The sequence below is a fragment of the Monodon monoceros genome, unplaced genomic scaffold (genome assembly GCF_005190385.1).
Source record: "Monodon monoceros isolate NGI ecotype Baffin Bay Population unplaced genomic scaffold, NGI_Narwhal_1 Super_Scaffold_3, whole genome shotgun sequence".
NCBI lineage: Eukaryota > Metazoa > Chordata > Mammalia > Artiodactyla > Monodontidae > Monodon > Monodon monoceros.
In genome coordinates, this window is record NW_021703780.1 from 42829694 (window position 1) to 42848907 (window position 19214).

The following is a 19214-nucleotide window of genomic DNA, read 5'->3' on the forward strand; positions in this document are numbered from 1 at the left end:
AAATGATCAGAAATTGTGAAAAATGTTTATGAACACTTATAGAGAGAGAGATATCCATTGCAATGGAATATATAATAGTAAAAACTGGAAAAATTCCATGCCCAACTATAAAAGAATGTTTACGCAAATGAATTTTTCAGCTGAAATATTACTGTCGTTAAAAATATGCCCATAAAGAGCATGCAAAGAAATGAGAAAAGTCATATACTAAAAAATCAAGAATAAACTAAGGGTACAACATTGCATAAACATTGCTCGACTCTATGAAAAATGTATGTTTGAAAAGTATGGAAAGAAATATATAAAAATATAAACAATGGTCATTCTAGATAATAGAATTTAAACTTTTTCCTTCTTTTTTTTAATATCTCATTAACTTTTTATATTGAGTACATATTGAAACAGTAACATTTGGATATATTGGATTAAAGAAAATATATTATCAAAAATAATTTCAACTGTTCCTCTTTAGTTTTTCTTAATGTCATGGATTTTTTTCTTTTTTTAATTTCTTTTTTTTTAATATCTTTATTGGAGTATAATTGCTTTACAATGTTGTGTTAGTTTCTGTTGTATAACAAAGTGAATCAGCTATATGTATACATATATCCCCATATCCCCTCCCTCTTGAGCCTCCCTCCCACCCTCCCTATCCCATCCCTCTAGGTCATCACAAAGCATCGTGCTGATCTCCCTGTGCTAGGCAGCAGCTTCCCACTAGCCATCCATTCTATATTTGGTAGTGTATATATGTCAATGCTACTCTCTCACTTTGTCCGAGCTTCCCCTTCCCCTCCATGTCCTCAAGTCCGTTCTCTACGTCTGAGTCTTTATTTCCTGCTTCTTTTTAATTTTGGAAATAAAGTGGCCATGGTGTCAGCAAATTAGCTTATCATAATGCTCTGCTTGCCGTATTTCCAAAATGGCTTTTATATAACAGGATTTCCACATGGAAGAGCTTTTGTCAGAGTGAGTTCCCTGTAACCCCAGGTACCCATGGTGCTCTGTCAGAAGAGTTCCAGAGTCCAATGTGCACAGGAAACCCTATAACCCACATCCTCTTTGCAGAGATTCACCATGCCCGTTAGCATAATAAAGATACTGAGAAGTCTCCTCTTGGAAATATCAACCTCTATTTAATTACTGTTTCTCAGCATCCTTCAAATATATTTGACTATAAAATTTCAGATTCACTCCCTAGAAGGACTTGAAATGCTTTCAATGAAATCACCTTACAAATACTAAGAATTCTGATTAAAAAGAGTCAGTGATTGAAAGTGCCCAAGAAATTTAAACAGTCATGATTCAGCATGGGCTTGAGTTATTATATGTCAATGAAGTTAGTAAAATTAAATATGATTTTTGATCCATTCATAAACAATAATTTTATCTTCTGACCTTCTAAGTACATCTCAGTCTAAATATGTAGAAGTCAGATATTGAGATTGTTCACACTTCCCCTTACTTTACAATCAGGCCATGGGTTGATTGGGTAGGAAGAGTTAGGTAAAGGGAGGAAGAGAGAGAAATAAAACAGAATTTTTAAAAAGAAACAGGTGCCATCTTAGATGCTCATCTTTACTCTGCAGATACTGCTTGACTTGCTTTTCAAAGCAGAAATTAGACCTCAGGCATTTTGCTAAGAGTTGATACAAGAACAATCATCCCTGCTTTTTACAAGCCCTTTTTTGATTTCTTGGCTTGGTATTGAGGCTGAGGGCAGCTGAAACTGAGGGCAGCTGCCCTCAAACACTTCATCCCAGAAATACTTTCTCTTGGAAAAAAAATTAATTATCCCAAGGTCTTAGCTTTTAATTTATAAAATACATAAGAAGCAGAAATAATAGATTTAACTTTGGTGTGATATAGGGGCAATGAGTGAGTTATGTGAAAGGCACTCACTTTACACGTGCAAGAGATTAGGGCTGTAGCTGCTACAGATCAAGAGATATGCATTCAGTGTGGAGTGTTCAGTGTTATATAGCATACAGAGGAGACTTCAGCCACAACTAGCAGGATGGAGCAGAGGCTAGCTGCCAGAGTTCCCATCTGCAGCAGCAGGAATTTCCTCACTTGTAGGTAGATGGTCCTGTAGCCCAAACTTCTAGTCTAGTAGATATCTCATGACATTCACTGACCAGTCCAGGATTGGGTCAGAAAAGCTGTGACAAGGCACTCATCCTTAGGTGCAGGGCAGCCCTGTTATGTGTCCTTCTACACTGGCCAGCACTTTGATAGTTTTCCAGCATCCAAATGAACTCACGATTTTTTATTCCAACCTCCAACCATTGGTTTTGAGGCCTGTTACTGTTTGCAACTTTGAAATTCTACCTCTTTTCTAGTTTGCCAAACGTTACTCCTGTTCATCCCAAGTCTGTCTTTGGAAGGTGGGAATCAACACAAATCCCCTTCCCATTCCTCATTACTGGCCAGCTGGTTGCATGGCACAAAGGTCAGTATCACCGGTGTCTTCAAAATGCTTGCCTCTCTCTGCCTTGTGAGTATTATGAGGATTTGCCTCCTTCAGAAGGCCAAAACGTCCCAGTTCAGAAGAAGGCCTGGAGGAGCCCAACTCCAGGGATAACACTCTTGGTAAGTTCATCACTAGAAATTTTTTTTCCCTAAAGCGTAAAGCATTACTAATGAAGTAAAAATATTCCAAATCCAATATGGGAAGTGTTGGAAAAATATGTAGAACTTGATAGAATTCAAACCACGTCCCAACCAACAGTCTTCCCAACAGCATCTACAAAGGCAACACAGTACGGCAGGGAGCAGCTTAGATTCTGAATCCAGTTCCTCCTCTTACAAGATGTAGTACTTCGGACCAATGCCTTAACATCTCTGGATCTCAGTTTCCTCATCTGTAAAATAGGGTAATTTTGTGGGAATTAAATGTTAGCACTTGAAATGCTATTAGCACTCTGTCTGGTAATTTATAAGCACCAAATAAGTGTTAGCTGTGGAAGACAGTGAATTTCAGTAGAGCAGAAATCATTATAAATCTCAAGGGCTTCTTTTATCATTTCACTTTGATGATCTGATGTTTGTTGATATGAACTCACAGGTAAACACCAGTCAGGGGCATGGTGCCCCAGGAGACTTAGATCCACATTTTGCTGTACAAGTTCATTTCATTGTCACAGCAGATTGTTGGTAAAGAGTAAAACAGTGGTAAAATATTTGTCAATGTTTCTCAACAATCAAGTTGAAGTAATAATGGTCTAATGCTCAGGATCCTGAGTAGATTCAAAGACATGTATCCAAGAGGTCTGTATACCAATTCTTGGAATTCTCTGTTATTCCCTACATGATAAAATGTGTCTTCAATGACTCATTATATCCTGAATCCACATCATGTGCAGTGTGTACAGTGACAAAGGAGACACTGAACACAAGCTTGTTAGCACACAAATTAAGAAGTAAGTTAGAGTCTGGGGTCAAAATTTAGACAGATCAAATAACTTAAAGTTGAAAAATTGTATGACCTTTACCCCTATTTCCTAAGTACAGCACAAATAAATAATGAATGTTTAAGCCACACTTAGGTCTGGAACATGCAGTAAGCATGCAGTGTAAAATGTGAACCTTCTTTTGAGATATTTCCCATAAAATCACCTAGTGATTTTAGGGGAAATATCTCCTGTTGGTAAAGTTCTACCCGCTACACAGCAGGTTTCAGAGTCCCTAAGCTTTGCTGAAGATTGGTTCTACCTCTGCCTTATGCTTTTTGGACTAACAGGCTTCCTCAGGTTCTGTTTGCTGGTAAGAAGCTTTTTTTTTAATTGTCTTTAAAGTAATTTAGGTTTGAAAACTATTTTCTCTGATTAATTCTGCCTGGTTATTTCAACAACAAAGCAACACATTCTTTTAGATAATGTTTGTTAGTGCTTTTCTTTTTACTTGGTGCTGGAATTTTTGTGTGATTTCTTGAAAGTTGGTGACACTGAGCAAAAGAATCCTGGCACAAGAATCAAGAACTCTGGGCCTGGACCTGGCTCCTCTTGCCCTGTGATCTTGGCAGTGGGACAGGCAGAGTCTTTCCACAGTGCCTGACCCAATAGTAGGTAGTCAGTTCCATTTGCCCAATGACTGAATGAATGACCTGTCAGATCTCCAGTGCTCACAGATGTGTATTGTGGGGTCATATCCACTTCCCTGAGTGCTGGGAAGTGATGTACAAAAGTGAAGACGGTGATTATTGTTGTTAGAAGTTGCACTGCTGTCTATATATTTCAAAAGTAGGTTACCTAAGCTAAAGAGTAGTGACAAAGAACAAAAAAATGTATAGCCAGACAGATCGTGGTCCCAGTACTGATTCTGCCATTTACCAGGTTGGTGACCTTTGTTAGTTATTTAAACTCTGATGAGTCTCAATTTTCACACCAATAAATGGGAACAGAAGAATATTTACCCATAAAACTAGACACAGATTAACTAAAATAATGCGTGTAAATCACTTAGTCCAGTTCCCAGCACAGGAATTATACTTAATTGTTGTCATTGTTGCTACAACTATACTATCATTTAAAATTATGTGACAATGTCATATACTTTAAATGTACCACATACACACACACAAAAAAAACAATGATAAACAGCTTGCTTAATTCTGATAAATTCTCCCTCCAAGTAAATAACTGTAAAATGCTAACTGTTTTTGATATGGCAGTATGGAACAAAAAAATCCTAATTGTTGATTTGAACATGTCAATAAATTTTGGAATCCATATTTTAGTTTAAGAACTTCACTCACCACAATGAAAACTTTAGCAAAGAGCATCGTAATGACTTATCTTTAGCATGTTATCAAATAATGAAAAAACAATAAATCCATATTCTCCCACTCAACATATTAGGAAATATCATGTCCATGTGATGACTTTATAATATGGATACTGTAATCGGAAGAGGTCCACAGTTCATGCATGGCCTTTTGTGTGACTTTTTGGATAAAACTCATAAATTCCCATCCTGCTTTAAAATATTATAACAAGAAGCAATTCAGGAAAATTAATAAAAAGATCTGACTGTCATCTGAAAAACAAAAGAAACACCCAAAGAAATAGTCTAGGAAAGTCAAAATGCTTAAGGCTGAATTGTTTGAAATAGAAACAAAATGATAATGATAATAATACGAATAGTAATGAGAAGAGCTACAAATTAGAAAATCATAAATTCAAACATGATCTGATTAACAGACAACACTAAAAGTGCCAGGATTGAATGATTATTTGAACAGAGTGGCTTTCCTCTTTTAGAGTTCAGGAGTTTATTCACCAATATTTTCATCATGAATCAACGTTTTGCAGAATTAAAACTAAAGAAAAACACAAGTTGACTTCTGAAAATAAGCTTTCGAACTCAAGATTTTTTCTTCCTGTCTTTCAAAAGGGTCTTTTGGAGAATGCCCAGCCTTCACCACCACAAGTTTTCTAATTCTATATTATCACTTTGGCCTGCCATCAGTTTCTCCTTCTCCATAACAAGCAAGGTAATATCTGGAACTAAAGTAGAATGTTGGGTTCGTTCTAGGAAAGGGACCAAAAGTAACTGAAAAGCACCTTTCAGCAGCAACGCACAGAAAGTGTTGCCTTCAGGTGATCACAGGGAAGCCCCACAGTTACCCAAAGGCTCAGTCATGAACTGACCTTTCCTTGGACACCCCCAAGGAGGGAGCAGAGCCCATCAACTGACAAATTTGAAGACAGAGTCCCTGAAATTCAAGTTCATTTTCTTTTGGATGGAGCAAAAGTCATGTGCATAATGTTCCACAGTTTCAGATAGAAAATTTTCTGACAATGTCTGGTGGACTGGGCGTACAACACCAACTGAAACATTAGAACAGCATGGATATCCTCTAGTAGAAGGAATTATAGTAGCAATAGGGATTGTTAATTGCATCCTTTGCTCATGTCGGCTCAAAGACGTATACCCTTGCCTTATTAAGTCCTAACTACAATTCTGTATTATGATCTCCACTTTACAGATGAGGGAACAGTCCCACGAAGTGAACTAGTTTCTTCAAAGATATGCAGGTGTTAATGCAAAGCTGATTTTCGAACCAGTGTGACTCCAAAACGCTTACACTTAAACCCTCCTGAGAGGTTTAGAGAACCAAATAACCCCTCCTCACTCTGAGCAAAGAAAACATCTACAAAATATTAACCATAAGGCTTATAGAATTGATGACCTTCACCTCTTCCTCACTAAATGAGTCTTCAATGTCTGCATCAAAGTTATTTGCAGAGGAGCCTACATAATTTCCAAGTCGAACTCACCCTTCCTCTGCTTTTGATAATTATAGAAGTAAAAGCAGGTTAAAATTTCCATCCTTCAAAGCTTTGAAGGGGAACAGTTTATACTGGAAAGAAGCTGTTCTACTCAAAGCTCCTCTGGGATTAAAGGGTAGGGGAATGGCTCTGGCCTCGAGGCTTAGAGGTTGGTTATTTATGAGAACTAAACAGCAGACACACCTGCTCCCCCATGAAATTCCGCAACTGTGAGTCACAGGAACTCTGCTAGGGGAGAGGAAAGGTAACAAAGAAGAAAGACAATCATCCGAATTTGCCTCCTCCTGAAATGAATTTTACCTGCAACATGCACTGTGGAGAATTTTATATGGTTCCACTCAGAATTCACAAAACTTTAACACACAGTCACGGTCATTTCAGGAAGAATGACATAGAATTGAGAATCAACAGGCCTAGAGATTGAAAACACATATTGCCCTTTATATTTGCCCTATGAGTCTGCGTATATTCTAGTGCTTTCTTTACTGAGTTTTGTGATTGGCAATGGTAGTCTGCTGTTTGTATTGTGGGTTTTGTTTCTAATTTCAGTTTCCTCTAAAACAGTTTTAATATGTCATGTGAAATTACTGATCCAGATACAATTTAAGAATTTTTTTTTAGCATGCCATGCCTGTTTTTGCCACTTCACCAACTTGTGACATAATTAGTTCTCACACTATATTATGATTATCTCTTAAATTTTGCAATAAATTGACCAGGACAAGGATTAACATAACTATCAGTAACTTGCACTGAAATTGAAGTGATTCTAGAACTCCTGTTGACTAAACATTCAATATGCATTTATCCATTTGTCCCCAATGTCTTCAGTTGATGTCTCAATATACACTCTCCCTGTTTCTCTGCTCAGCTCTCTACACGGAGAGGCTGACTCTTCAGGAGCTGATCCAATGGGCTCCACGGCCCTTGGCTTTCAGTGAAGATCAGCCAATGGGAAAGACAGCAGAAAAGTAAGGTCTGGGTATTTACTGCTTGACCTCCCTCCCTGCTGAGTCCATAGGGGTTGGTTGCCTGGCATCGCTCTCACAAAGGCCACTGTTCCCGTCAGGGTGCCTTCCCTCTACAGTCCTCCTCTAAGCTTTCTGGTAACTGTTTCTGCTCCCGTCCCATCCTAGGAGTCATGAAAGAAGGCTCCCCTGCTTTTCCACATTCTGCATTATCTCCAGTTTTTCCAGAAAACCCCACCTACAACATTAGAACTATTATAGCATTAATTAAACTCTCCTCAAACGATGCACTTTGTGCATGTTGTCTCTTTCCACTGGGGATAAGAAAAGGATGAATAGGGCTTGATTCCTGCTAGTGTAACATGTCATCAAATATGTACTCAAGAGGGTCCCTCATCGGCTCTAATACCCTGCTGCCACCATCTTGGAATTCTTGATAACTCTTAAACAAGTGGCCCCACATTTCCATTTTACATTGGGCTCCGCGAATTACTCAGCTGCTCCTGCAAATGTGGTACAGATGTTGGCTACAAATGAAATTCCAGTAACAATAACGGCCATTTCGAGAGGTCTCACTAGGTTCCAAATACTCTTCTTAAAATTGTATGTGATTAACTCATTTAATCCTCTCAGTACCCAAGGAGGAAGGTGGTATTATTATCAGCAGCACTTCTTAGGCAAGGAATGAGAAGCACAGTGAGATGTAACTTGCCCAAGGTCACCCTGCAAGAAAGTGTAGACTATGGGATCCTAATCCAGGCATGCTGGCTTCTTCTATGCTACTCTGCAATTAGGTTTCATTTATAATTAAATCTTAAAGCCGTTTGAGCAGTAATATGCCATGGACTCAGAATTCTGAAAATAGACTGCCTCTCCCTCTATAGGAAGGCTAATAGCAAAGTTTCACTGAGGACAGGAAATCTGTGTGCAACAAATAATATTGAATTTCTCATATCAGGACAGCATAGCTGAAGGGGTCTGTAAATGTTAATAAATCTTTTGATGTTGACATGTTTCATAGGCCTGCATAAAATCTAAGTGAGATTTGCATCTAACCTCTTTAAACTATTTTCTTTATTGCAAACAACTTAAGGAAAGCTGTTAAACCACAAGAACAATAAAATTGTTATTTACTTCCAGAAAGAAGTTAAATAAACACAATATGTAAGAGATAATATAATTAGATGTATTTATTTCTAAAATGCAGGGTTGTTTATGTAAGGCAAGCCCCAAGACTCCATTGTTTATGAAAAGTAAAATGAAAGGACACATCATCGTAAAGGCAGGGATCTTCATCATCTTAGAAATTATAAAATAATTATAAAATAATTAAACCTTTGTTTCATTTCTGTACCAATCAAACAATTTAACATTACACAAGGTCTGGGTTTATATGTTTTGTAAAATGTGTATGTAATTCACTGCCTTCCAAGTGTAGATATGTACTTTCTTTGGTTATGAAGGTTTGTTGTTATTTCCCTTTCTCCCAAAACCGCTAAAGAACCTTCTTGCAAATCTACAAATGACATTCTTTGCTCGTTTTAAACATTGTACACTTTAACAGATTTTGTTTCTACCTTATTAGATTATCATTTTCTCACAGCCGTTTAGGTAAGACTCGTACAAACCTGGGGTTACTACTTAGTTAAGTAGATTCTTGTAAACATCTCCAAAAAAGGCAGGTGAATACCCCCACTATGATTTTTATCACACTGTCATATTTTAAGCTCCATGACTGGATCTTAAACATTCCCGTTAGACATCAACATCACAACAGCTTCCTTCTCCCCCCAAATAAATGAGCCAGTTGTCAGGGCTGACTGGTGTATTTTAAAGGATATCTTAGCCAAGGGTATTATTTTAAGAGATGAGCAAATGGGGAAACCCCACAGCCCAGCCAATAAAATATGAACTGAAGGTGCAAAGAAGCACTCATAAATATTCCCTAGAACAAGGGATGCATTGTTTCCCTCCCAGCCTTTCAGTGGCTCCTCTGATCTCAGCCCCTCTCTGCATCAGGGAAGCCTCTTCCTTTAACCTATGTTTCTTTCAAGCTGAGTTACTACGTTATTTATGACTGTAAATGTGAGTAGCCCGTCTGTGTGCTCCTTGTACACACACACTGAGAGCGCCCCTTCTCTTTGCCCCGCTTCGGTGTTTCAGTCCGGAAGGATGAAAGGATTTCCCCCTGGAGCCGATGTGGCTGGGGATGTGGTACTAGCAGCAGTGTCAGGATGAGGTAGACAGAGGGTTTCCCCACAGCCTCCACCTGCGAGGCCCAGAGACAGCCCCTAACGCTCATTCCATTCATTTTTCTCCTTTCCAGGGCTTTAAAAAATACTTTTACTCTCTCCATCTCATCCTCATTGTTCTCTGTCTCCAGCCGTTACTCTTGATCTCTTTATGCCCTCTCAACATCTCTCTTCAACTTAACAAAGGAAATCCTCATTTCTTTACAGACATGCCACGAGTATTCCATAAAAATTCTATTAGCCAATGGGTTTTATAAACCAAAAATGGATCGCATTTTTGATTAGCGTTATTTTTGTTCAGTGGTGCGTTTTTCCCTTTTTTTTTAACTTGCCCTTGAATTTCCCCTTTTAAATTTTAATACTGTTATAAAATAAGAACGGCAAAAACAATTAAATTCAGTCCATGGGATCCTGGGGGAGAGGTGAGGAGGCGAAGATGAAAGGCATGGTAGAGAAACAGTTAAAGGAGATGCAACAGCCAGAGAGGTTCTGATGCCCTGGGGAGCTTTTCTCCTGATGGGTGGAGGCTGCAATGGGCCCATCATAACCTTTTCCTTCTCAACAGAGAGAAAACAGGAGACTGTACCTCAGTGATGGAGCTGTGACAAATTGATTTTCAGCTCATCTAAGCCTTTAGCCACGAAGAAACAAGGACCAAAGGCAGACCCCAGGAAGGGTGGGGGCAGTCAGGAGAGGGATGCCAAGAAAGCCTGAAGCTGGAGAGGCCCTAGAACTACAGAGGAAAGGCCAACAAATGGGAGGGGCAGGAGGTGGGGAGGAGAGAGAGAGGTGATATTGGAAAAATGGAAGAATGAAAGGGAAGGAGCTGGAGATGGTGGGTGAGCAGCCCCAAGCCCTTCTACAGGTGTTATCATACCTTCTTCTCTCCGGCCATGACTTCTGATTAAACTTCTAAAACTAGCGATTTGTGAGTGACCGTTCAAATGTGCAAAAAACTTCTATTTAAACTATGATTATAACTATCTCTGCAGCCATGCCCATCAATCAGCAAGGACATAGCTTTAGAGAAGAACGAGAATCCCCCTGGGGTGCATTCATGAATGCCAAGGGTTGATGAAGGAGAGAGAAAAAGGTCTCCACCCTCAGTGACTTCTTTTCTCTTCAAAAGTGAAAAGTTGTAAAGAATGATTGTTTTACCCAGTATTACCGTTTGTGATTCCAGGCATAATCCATGAATATGTACTATAATGGTTTTAGAACATCTTTCCTTCCATCCCATCCCCCTTTCCTCAAAATAAAATTTGTGTGTGTGTTTATAGGTGTGTTTACGTTACACAAGTGTTAATAACCCTGTTAGAGAGACTACATAGATAGGCATCTTTAGGTAGATCTGTGTATAAATTCCTCTCCACTGGGCACTTGAGTCAGCCAAAACCAACAATAAATATCAAAGATGTCTTTCAAAGCTGTCAACTGAGGGCATAAGCATTTTTTTTTCTTCCAATACCAAGGGAGTTTAATGATTTGGGGAAGTAGGGGAGAAGGGTTTAAGCATTTTTTTCTATTTCATACCTTAACATGTTAAATATGTTGTCATGAAACATGAAAAAATGTAAGCATCACATTTTTATACTTTTATGCTTGAGAATGAATATACATTCTTGAACTGTATCTGAGTATTTGACTCCAAACCAGCTGATCAAAGCCCATTAATAAACCCAAAGTTCTTTATCAGGGAAATACATGTTGACAAAGAATAATACAAAAGTGAATTTCCTATGTTGACTGATTTTTGTAATTTCCTCTAAAACATCTACAATGTTATGCCATTTTAATTTTATGATCACCAAGTAATCAAATTGGTTTCTAACTAAAAGATCTTAGAAATACACTACTTGTTTATGTAAACTAGAGATATGCTTAAATGTTGCAAGCAACTTACCTAATCATTCTTTTAATTTGCAAAGGTATTTGATATATAAACTAACCCTTAACATTTTTGAAAAAGAAAAAATTTACCAGAAAGATATTTTTGTTACTAACTAAATAGTGTGGAATTGACTAAGCAAAATTCCACTGATATTCATTAGTTTTAGGGAGAAAGCAGAGAAGTCAATCTGTAAAAGCTATAGACTATGAGACTGACAAAAGTTGGCCTAAGAATAATGAATAAAATAAGGCGGAAAGTTTCTCTTCACACAATTAATAATTAATATTTGTTTCTTCAAAGTGAACAAATCACTAAAATAATTTGAAGGTCAGAATAATGTGTTTGGTTTCATATTTAGTTGTTTATATTGGCCTTGAGGCAATTTATTCACATTTTATTTTTTCTTCTAGTAAATTCTACTCTATTTTATGCTTATGAACATAAAACTAATCTCATCTGAAATTTTTAAAAATAGATATTTTTTTAATTATGATTCAGAGTTTGAATTAAATTTAATTGTTCTTGGTGAGCAAAACTTATGTTGGAAAAAATGTCTTTCTGAATGACAAGATAATTGTAGAAAATCCATTATTTGACTTGAAAATGACACAGCAGGCATTAATAACAAGGATGCTACTAGATCCATTTTATATGATTCAACTTGTTATGGGAAATGTCAACAGATTCTTTTCACATTTTTAAATATCAGGTGACTTCCTCAGTACAAATCCCTCGCCTCTTGCTAATTTGATTATTTGCCCTCAATCTCTACTATATACATATCTTTTAAGATACTAAAAAAATAAAATAAAATCCTCTTGAGTCTTACAGAAAGTGAAAAAAGTTTCCGATAATATTGGTTAATGAATTTTACAGTAAGAAGCACTGAAATTCTTAGCACCGTTGATATTACACTCTTACCTTTTCTAAGTATACTTTGACCTATTTTATTATGGAAGAAATATAGAAGTTAAAGCTTTTTACTAAGTAGTGATTGACTATAAGCTTTGGACGTATTAGAAGGCATAGTCTAAAGATAATAAGATAAAACTGTGGGTCAATTTTCCTCAGAGACTACTAGGAAAAACTCACTTAGTATCACAATCAATTTGTCAGTAATTTCATGTGAGACATTTCGTTTGGAATTATTAAATAAGGAGAAAACAATACGGTCTATTATTGAAGATAAATCACTACTCAGCAAGTTAAGCATGATAAGAATATATAAATAAATAAAAATTTTCTGAAGCTTATATCCAGTATTGTTTCTCTAGTGTAAAATGAATAATTATATTTCATGGTATAGTTAATAAACTGCTTTGTTATTATAATCCAAACAAATAATCAAAAGTCTACTGATTTAAAAATATAAGTATTCTTTAATGACAAAAATGGTCCTAAAAGTCCTTGAATAAAACTCTTTATTATTGGTTTTGGCTTTCTTATTCTATGTAGATTTATAAAAAACAATGGTGCACGGGTTCAAAAATCATACTTCATTCCTTTCTGAAAAAACAAATAGACTCTCTTGTGAATGATCAAAGTATTCAATTTTAATATATTATTAGAAAAGATTCATGACTGAGCTATTGTTTTATAAAGTACATAACATAACACATTCTTTCCTGTCAGATTTTAGATGACCTGAACTGATTTTTTCAGTGATTTATTTTATGAATATGTAAATCATGCTAAATTGCATTTTTTCTATGAAAATATTAAAACTTACTTAAATTAATGAATAAGCTTGAGAAATTGCTACAAATTCAAACATATCATGAGTCACATTTTCATGCCACTCATGAAGAAAAAGCAAACTAATTTAGAATTAAGATATATTTTAATGGCTTGAAAGTTCCAAAGGAACCTGTTAATTACATGTAGAAGAAAAGGCCCCCATGACACCCGATTAAGGCAACCAATGATGACTTACTAAAACTTATAATGAGAGCTTTGTCTCCTGTAACGTGAAACATATGATTTATTAGGCACCTTATCCTTCCTGCTAGGATTGCTCAGAGCAAATGATCAGGGCATATTAAGCAACACATATTATAAAAGCATCATGTGTTATTAAGATTTGTTGTTATCTGACTTTTCAAAGAATATTTTTTGAGATATTATTTGAGGAAGTTTTAAATTAGGTGTGTAATAAAAACGTCAATTTTAAGTCCAAGCAGATTGCACTTTAAAAATAAAGTTTTAAAAGTTCTAACATTAAAATTGATTAAATTTATTGATTAAGTTTTGTCTTCAAAAATAAATACACTCTATGTGGGTTTTTTTGAATGTTTAAAGGTAGTAAATTTTCACCTTCAGTCGCTACCAAAAAATTTAAAGAAAATTACAGCCCCTGTAAAATCATTTTAAAGTGGTGACTCTTTAATATTATTGCAAGATGAAATACTGGGCACTAACTTATCATTTGATATTGTCAATGTCAATTTTCTAGGTATCGTCAGTATCAGCACTAAAACATAATTTTTAAAATTATTCTCTAACCATACTGCTAATTAAAGAATTTTTCAATTGAAATTTTTTTATCTTAAATGACAAGGAAAGTTCTGTATAGGTAAAGCATCATAGCATGTTTTACATTTCTCTTGCTCTGAAAAAAGTCAAAGAAGTATAATATATTTTAATCATTACAGTTAAAAACTGTTAGATTGAAACTTCTTTTCCAAAATATTTTTCACAGGATTTCAGAATCTATCCCTGAAAGTCTTTGATAGTAATCTTTTACAATATTATTTAAACTTAATTAATTTCACATCAATATTTTCACAGTAGTTTCCTCACTAAAATGAGAGTTCTTAAGTAGCATATAAATTACACTTATATGCCTTTTAAATTACTAACCAAAAAATGGTCCAGAATGTCGCTTTTACTTTTCCATCTGTAAATACTTGCATCATCATCATCATTATTATTATTACTATGACTGTTATTTTGCCTATAGCTTAGCTATCCTTATAAATTCTCCTTTTTTTTAACTATTGCCTGTTTATTCATACATTTAAGCAAAGTTGAAATTTTAACAAGATGTGAAAAGACCCAAATTTACCCAAACCATGTGTTTAATTTTAGCTTTTTATATTAAAAAATATATATACATATGACTTTGTTGCCTAAGGCAAAATCTTATTTTATGTCAATGAAAGAAAGGAAACAGAAGCTGGAGAGGAGAGTTATAGAAAATGACTATATATAAACATGACCACCTACCAGGCAGCTACTTTACCATTAGGAAAACGTCCACTTTGCAATAACATAGATTAACAAATAAACGAACAACATACCTAAATTGACAAAGCTCATGACCATGTCAGCATCATTCAGAAAGTTGGCATCATGTAGGCTGGCTAGAGGAGGACTCTGGGTGGTCAGGGGAGTCGTTCGAGACAACTGGACGCGGCGAGGGTACCCATTGGGAGAGGCTGGGGAGCCCTTCCTGGCTCCCCTGGTCTCTGCTGCCAGGGATGCCCTCACAGAGTACTCCGGCTCCTCGGGGTTCTCCTCACTGGCCATGGCGTTGTACAGGTCCAGCATAAAGAGAGGTGCAGAGGAAGCTTGTTTTCCAGGTGAAAATGGTCTGGGTCTGTGAGGCAAACCCAAGATAGAAAGAATTTCCCTCTGTATTTCCCGTCTTTCGTGGTTCCGTAGTCGTCTATAAATAAAACTGGAGTGAACATGATTGTCTCCCAAACTTCCTTTCGCAGAACCCACTAGAACCCAGCAGCTCCAGAGGAAACCCACAATACCCCTAAATAAAAATACAGTCAGATGCATTTTTGTCCAAAAGCAAAAGTTGATATTTTTTAGTTGTTCTTGTCCTCTTACCAAAAACAGAAACAAAAAAATCTAAGTTCTTAGGAGGTATATTTCCCCAGTAGCTGAAAAACAAATTTACCTATTCTTCATGACAGTGACATTTCTGAACACACATCCTCATTGATTTTCCTGCCCTATTTTTAATATATTGGAATATGTCAAGAGTAGTTATTTCTAAGAAAGCTGAAACTCAGATTTCCAGTTATCCACAGTTGTTAAGAGTTTTTGCTGCATGGATAGAGCAGAAGACGGCTAATATTATTTGATCAGATGACCTATGCATTCCTATATCAATATATGATAATCAGGCCTTTGGTATTTGAATGAACGGAAGTTGATCTTCTAATAAACTGTAGTTCCCAAAGTGATCTTCACTTGCTCTTGAGTTCTTCTCAACCCTTGAGCTCTTTCCAAGACAAATCCTGACTTCTGAATCACAGATCTATGCTGATCTGCACCTTGGTGTTGGAATATATATTTGTCCGGCAGCTTGGTGATAACTTTAACATCTTTTGTGTCGTCTTAGTGTAAAACAAGACTCAAGGTTGTACTATTCAAGTCAATGTGTTTTCCTGAATTTACTTGCAAACCTTCCTGAAAGTCCCTTCACTCTCTTTCTCCTTCTTACTGTTAATTCCACCTCCAGCAGACACAAATATACCAGCCCTCTTCAAGGGAGATCTAAAGAGTAATGTAAGCACAACCCTGCTGGGAAAGAAGAGGCTTCTCATTGTAATTTGAAACTGGTAAAGCAAAAAGAACTTAACCCCTTTGCTACCAGAAAAGACTTCATTTTCGCAATTTTATAGGCACGCATCTGACACAGCACAGTGATGCATGGAGCATATAAGTTCTGCAGGGGAAAAAGCCAGTTTTCAAGCGGCAGACTGGAAATTTGGTCACCAATTTTATAGAGGACACTTTCAGATCTTTCTTTTAATAGTACACATTTAATACACTTCTATATTAAGTCTCAGGTTGTGGCTGAATTAGCATGAGATGTCTCCGTTCTGTATTTGAGATTATTTCTAGTTTTTATAAGTTATTAAAGCTTACTTCTTGAAAAATAAAAGGAAGCATCATAAATTGAGGTTAATTTGTTGTTTGTTAATGACAGCCAGATCTCTTTAGAATAAAATACAGTAGAGAATTCACCACCAGTAAATATATTCTAGCTCCCAAAGCAGTAGTTATAATAATTCCATAATGGTGATGAGATAACCCAGGTATAATGATCTTTAAACATCAAAATTTTAAGCAGAAAAGTGTATTCATATTTCTCTCGTTAACTCGGTGCATTTGAAATAAAAATAGCCTAAGATATGGTGTCATGATTCTCAACTTTCAAGTCATTTCAGTCGAAATGTAAACTGACTTACAAATTAGATATTTCCCATAAGTTGTACTCAGTACTTTGATTTGCCTTGACCCATGCAAATAAACACAAGTCAAATATTCTTCATGACTACATGCAGACTGAAATTTGTGTTTTTAAAATCTGATGGGTATAATGGGGAAAGTGCACACCTTTCTAAAATACCATACTTAATCCGGGGAAATGAGCAAAGTAGGTGTTTATCCTTAATGTTTAATGCCTTTAAAATTTGGAAGTCTACAACGTTTTTGTGCAGCTATAATTTTCCTTACAAGCTCTCCCTTAACCTTAGGGCTCACAGTACTTTCATTGTCTGGGATAGCATTCTGATACCAGTTGCAGATTTATCGAGCAAATTCTCAAACTATTATGAAATTTTAATGTTTTTCCTTTACTCTACCTAGAGGCACCCGGTTTCTTATTTAATTTCTTTTTAAATATTTCCTCTGAGTGTCTAAAGCAAAGCCATGTTTCTCATAAATCTACAATTTATTGGTGAAGGCAAGATACCAAAAGGGCTTGTGGAATCTTATTGTCTGCATAATTTTTCTTATGCAAACTCACTGCAAACTTGATGACACTGTTGAATATTTGCCCTACTGAAAATACTTTATTAATAGCCAGGTAGGATACCACAGTAGCAGACCCAAATACTGACATACATGGAGAACGTCTATAGCATCGCTATCCGTTGAATAGCAGTAGGGCAGTTTGAAAGGAGGTGAAAGAATACCGTTTCAGTAAGAAATGGTTGAAACCACTAAAATTTTTGAAACTGTTGATTTCATATACAAACCAAACTAAGAATTTTTTGGCCATTGGTGCAGATCCAAATCAATTACTTGGAGATAAAAAAATTTCTCCATTTCTCCTCTGCATGTATTAAACATATCCCAGATAAAGGATACTACAGTTTTTCTCTCTACATTTTAGAAGCAATGATCAAGGTTATGAATTTGCTTCCTGTCTCTAGAGCACAGCATAGAGTTACAAGTAAAAATTGGTTACCCTTGAGGAAGAAACAATTCTTATCTTCCACACGTGCTGACTTTTTTCCCTAAGATCCAACAGAAAAATAAAAATAAAAATGAGTCTAGGTGTCACAAGTCCCCCAAACTCATTTTCCCAAAGTCTGATTTATAATATCAATCAGTGTAATTGTAATTTAATTGCTTCACCAGGCACAGAGCCTAACTCTAGACTGGAAATCAGTTGCTAGCATTCTTGGTCAGAACTTCTCGTATCCACCCTCCCCCCACCTTCCCTTCCAACTCAGACTAGATTTGGCAAACATTCATTTTTCAAAAGGATCAACATGTGCAAAGAGAGAAAGAAAATAAAGAAGAAAAAAAAACCTTCCAGGAAGAGAGGGGAAATGCTAACCGCCAAACGAAAAGTCAGATTCATTTTTAATTAAAAGTAAAGGTGTTTTACCACATCGTTGGGATTGCCGGGTTGTTGTGTATCTAAGTAAATATGTGAGAGCAATTTAGAAGATTAAGTATTTTGCAATGGCAAGGTATAAACGTTCCAAATTTCAGAGCATGTATTTAAAAGTCGCATAAGTCACTGAACAGACTGAAGAACTATATTCAGTATGAAATAAGTTGGGACAGGAGAAACAACCAGGGCATCACAAGAATTGTTCCTAAAGATAAGCACATTCCAAGAAGAGGGGCCTTCGTAAAAACCCACCTCTCAGGCGTAGTATTTGCCTGAGGTATATACTAATATAAGAGGCCTTCTGGTGGGAAACAGAGATAATCAAATGCATGGAAGAAGTCCTTCCCCACTGCCATTCCTCCTGTTCATTTTTCTCTTTCCCTCACAAAAATAGGACATATTTAGTCCATGGATATGCAAACTGACAACGGATAGACTGATCCCATTTTCCCCAGCCCTTCAAAAGAAAGTTGGAGCATTTGTAATTCTGTGCTGTTCTGGATGGGTCTTTCTACTTCACTCCTGGTTTTGTTGTTGTTATGTTGGTTTCTCCTTGAAACAAAATTTCCTAACTGAAAGATGTGACTGCAGTGAAAGACAGATACCCAATGTCAGTGGTGTCTGCACTTCTAAATTACCTTTTAAGTTCGAAAACAATTCAAAATCATCTGAATAGGATCTTAAAATTCTTAAGCAGAAGCTATCTTAGATTGTGTTGGAGGAAGTGGAGGGTGAGAATGCTTAGGAGGTTGAAGAGGCTACAGCCGTGGGAGAGTCCAGGGGAAACACCATCTTCTAGAATCTTCTTGGTGAACACATGCACAAGTGCAGAGCAGAGCAGCATCTGTGATATGAAATTGCTCTCAGTTCACGCAAACATAGCACATATACAAACAGAGAATATGGTGTGCATAGGAAAGGTCTGAAGGAAAAGAGTGGTGTTACAACACCACCATCTGACTTGGATTTGCCTGCAGTAACCTGAAAGGGATTGTAATTGTGGAGGCTATAACAGCCTCCACTTTCTGTCTGGTTAATAGTTGTTAAAGAAACCTTGGAGATGAAAAATAAAAGATAGTGACCGAAAACATTTAAAATATTTAGTATTATTTTTTTTAATGAATGGTGACATCATGTAATACTTGTAAGTGAACAGAGGAT

General features: G+C 36.4%; 1 protein-coding gene across 4 annotated transcripts in view; it reads right to left on the reverse strand.

The window, feature by feature from the left end:
- The window catches only part of BMP5 (bone morphogenetic protein 5), a 119555-nt gene extending 103630 nt beyond the window's left edge, over positions 1-15925 (reverse strand). For 3 of the 4 annotated variants that reach the window (XM_029243058.1, XM_029243057.1, XM_029243055.1), the window contains exon 1: positions 14704-15925. In XM_029243058.1, the coding sequence (XP_029098891.1) occupies positions 14704-15193 (490 nt within the window). In that variant the 5' untranslated portion in view covers positions 15194-15925. The remainder of the gene's footprint in view (positions 1-14703) is intronic. The other variant, XM_029243056.1, reaches the window with a different exon arrangement.
- Between the last annotated feature and the right edge of the window lie 3289 nt (positions 15926-19214).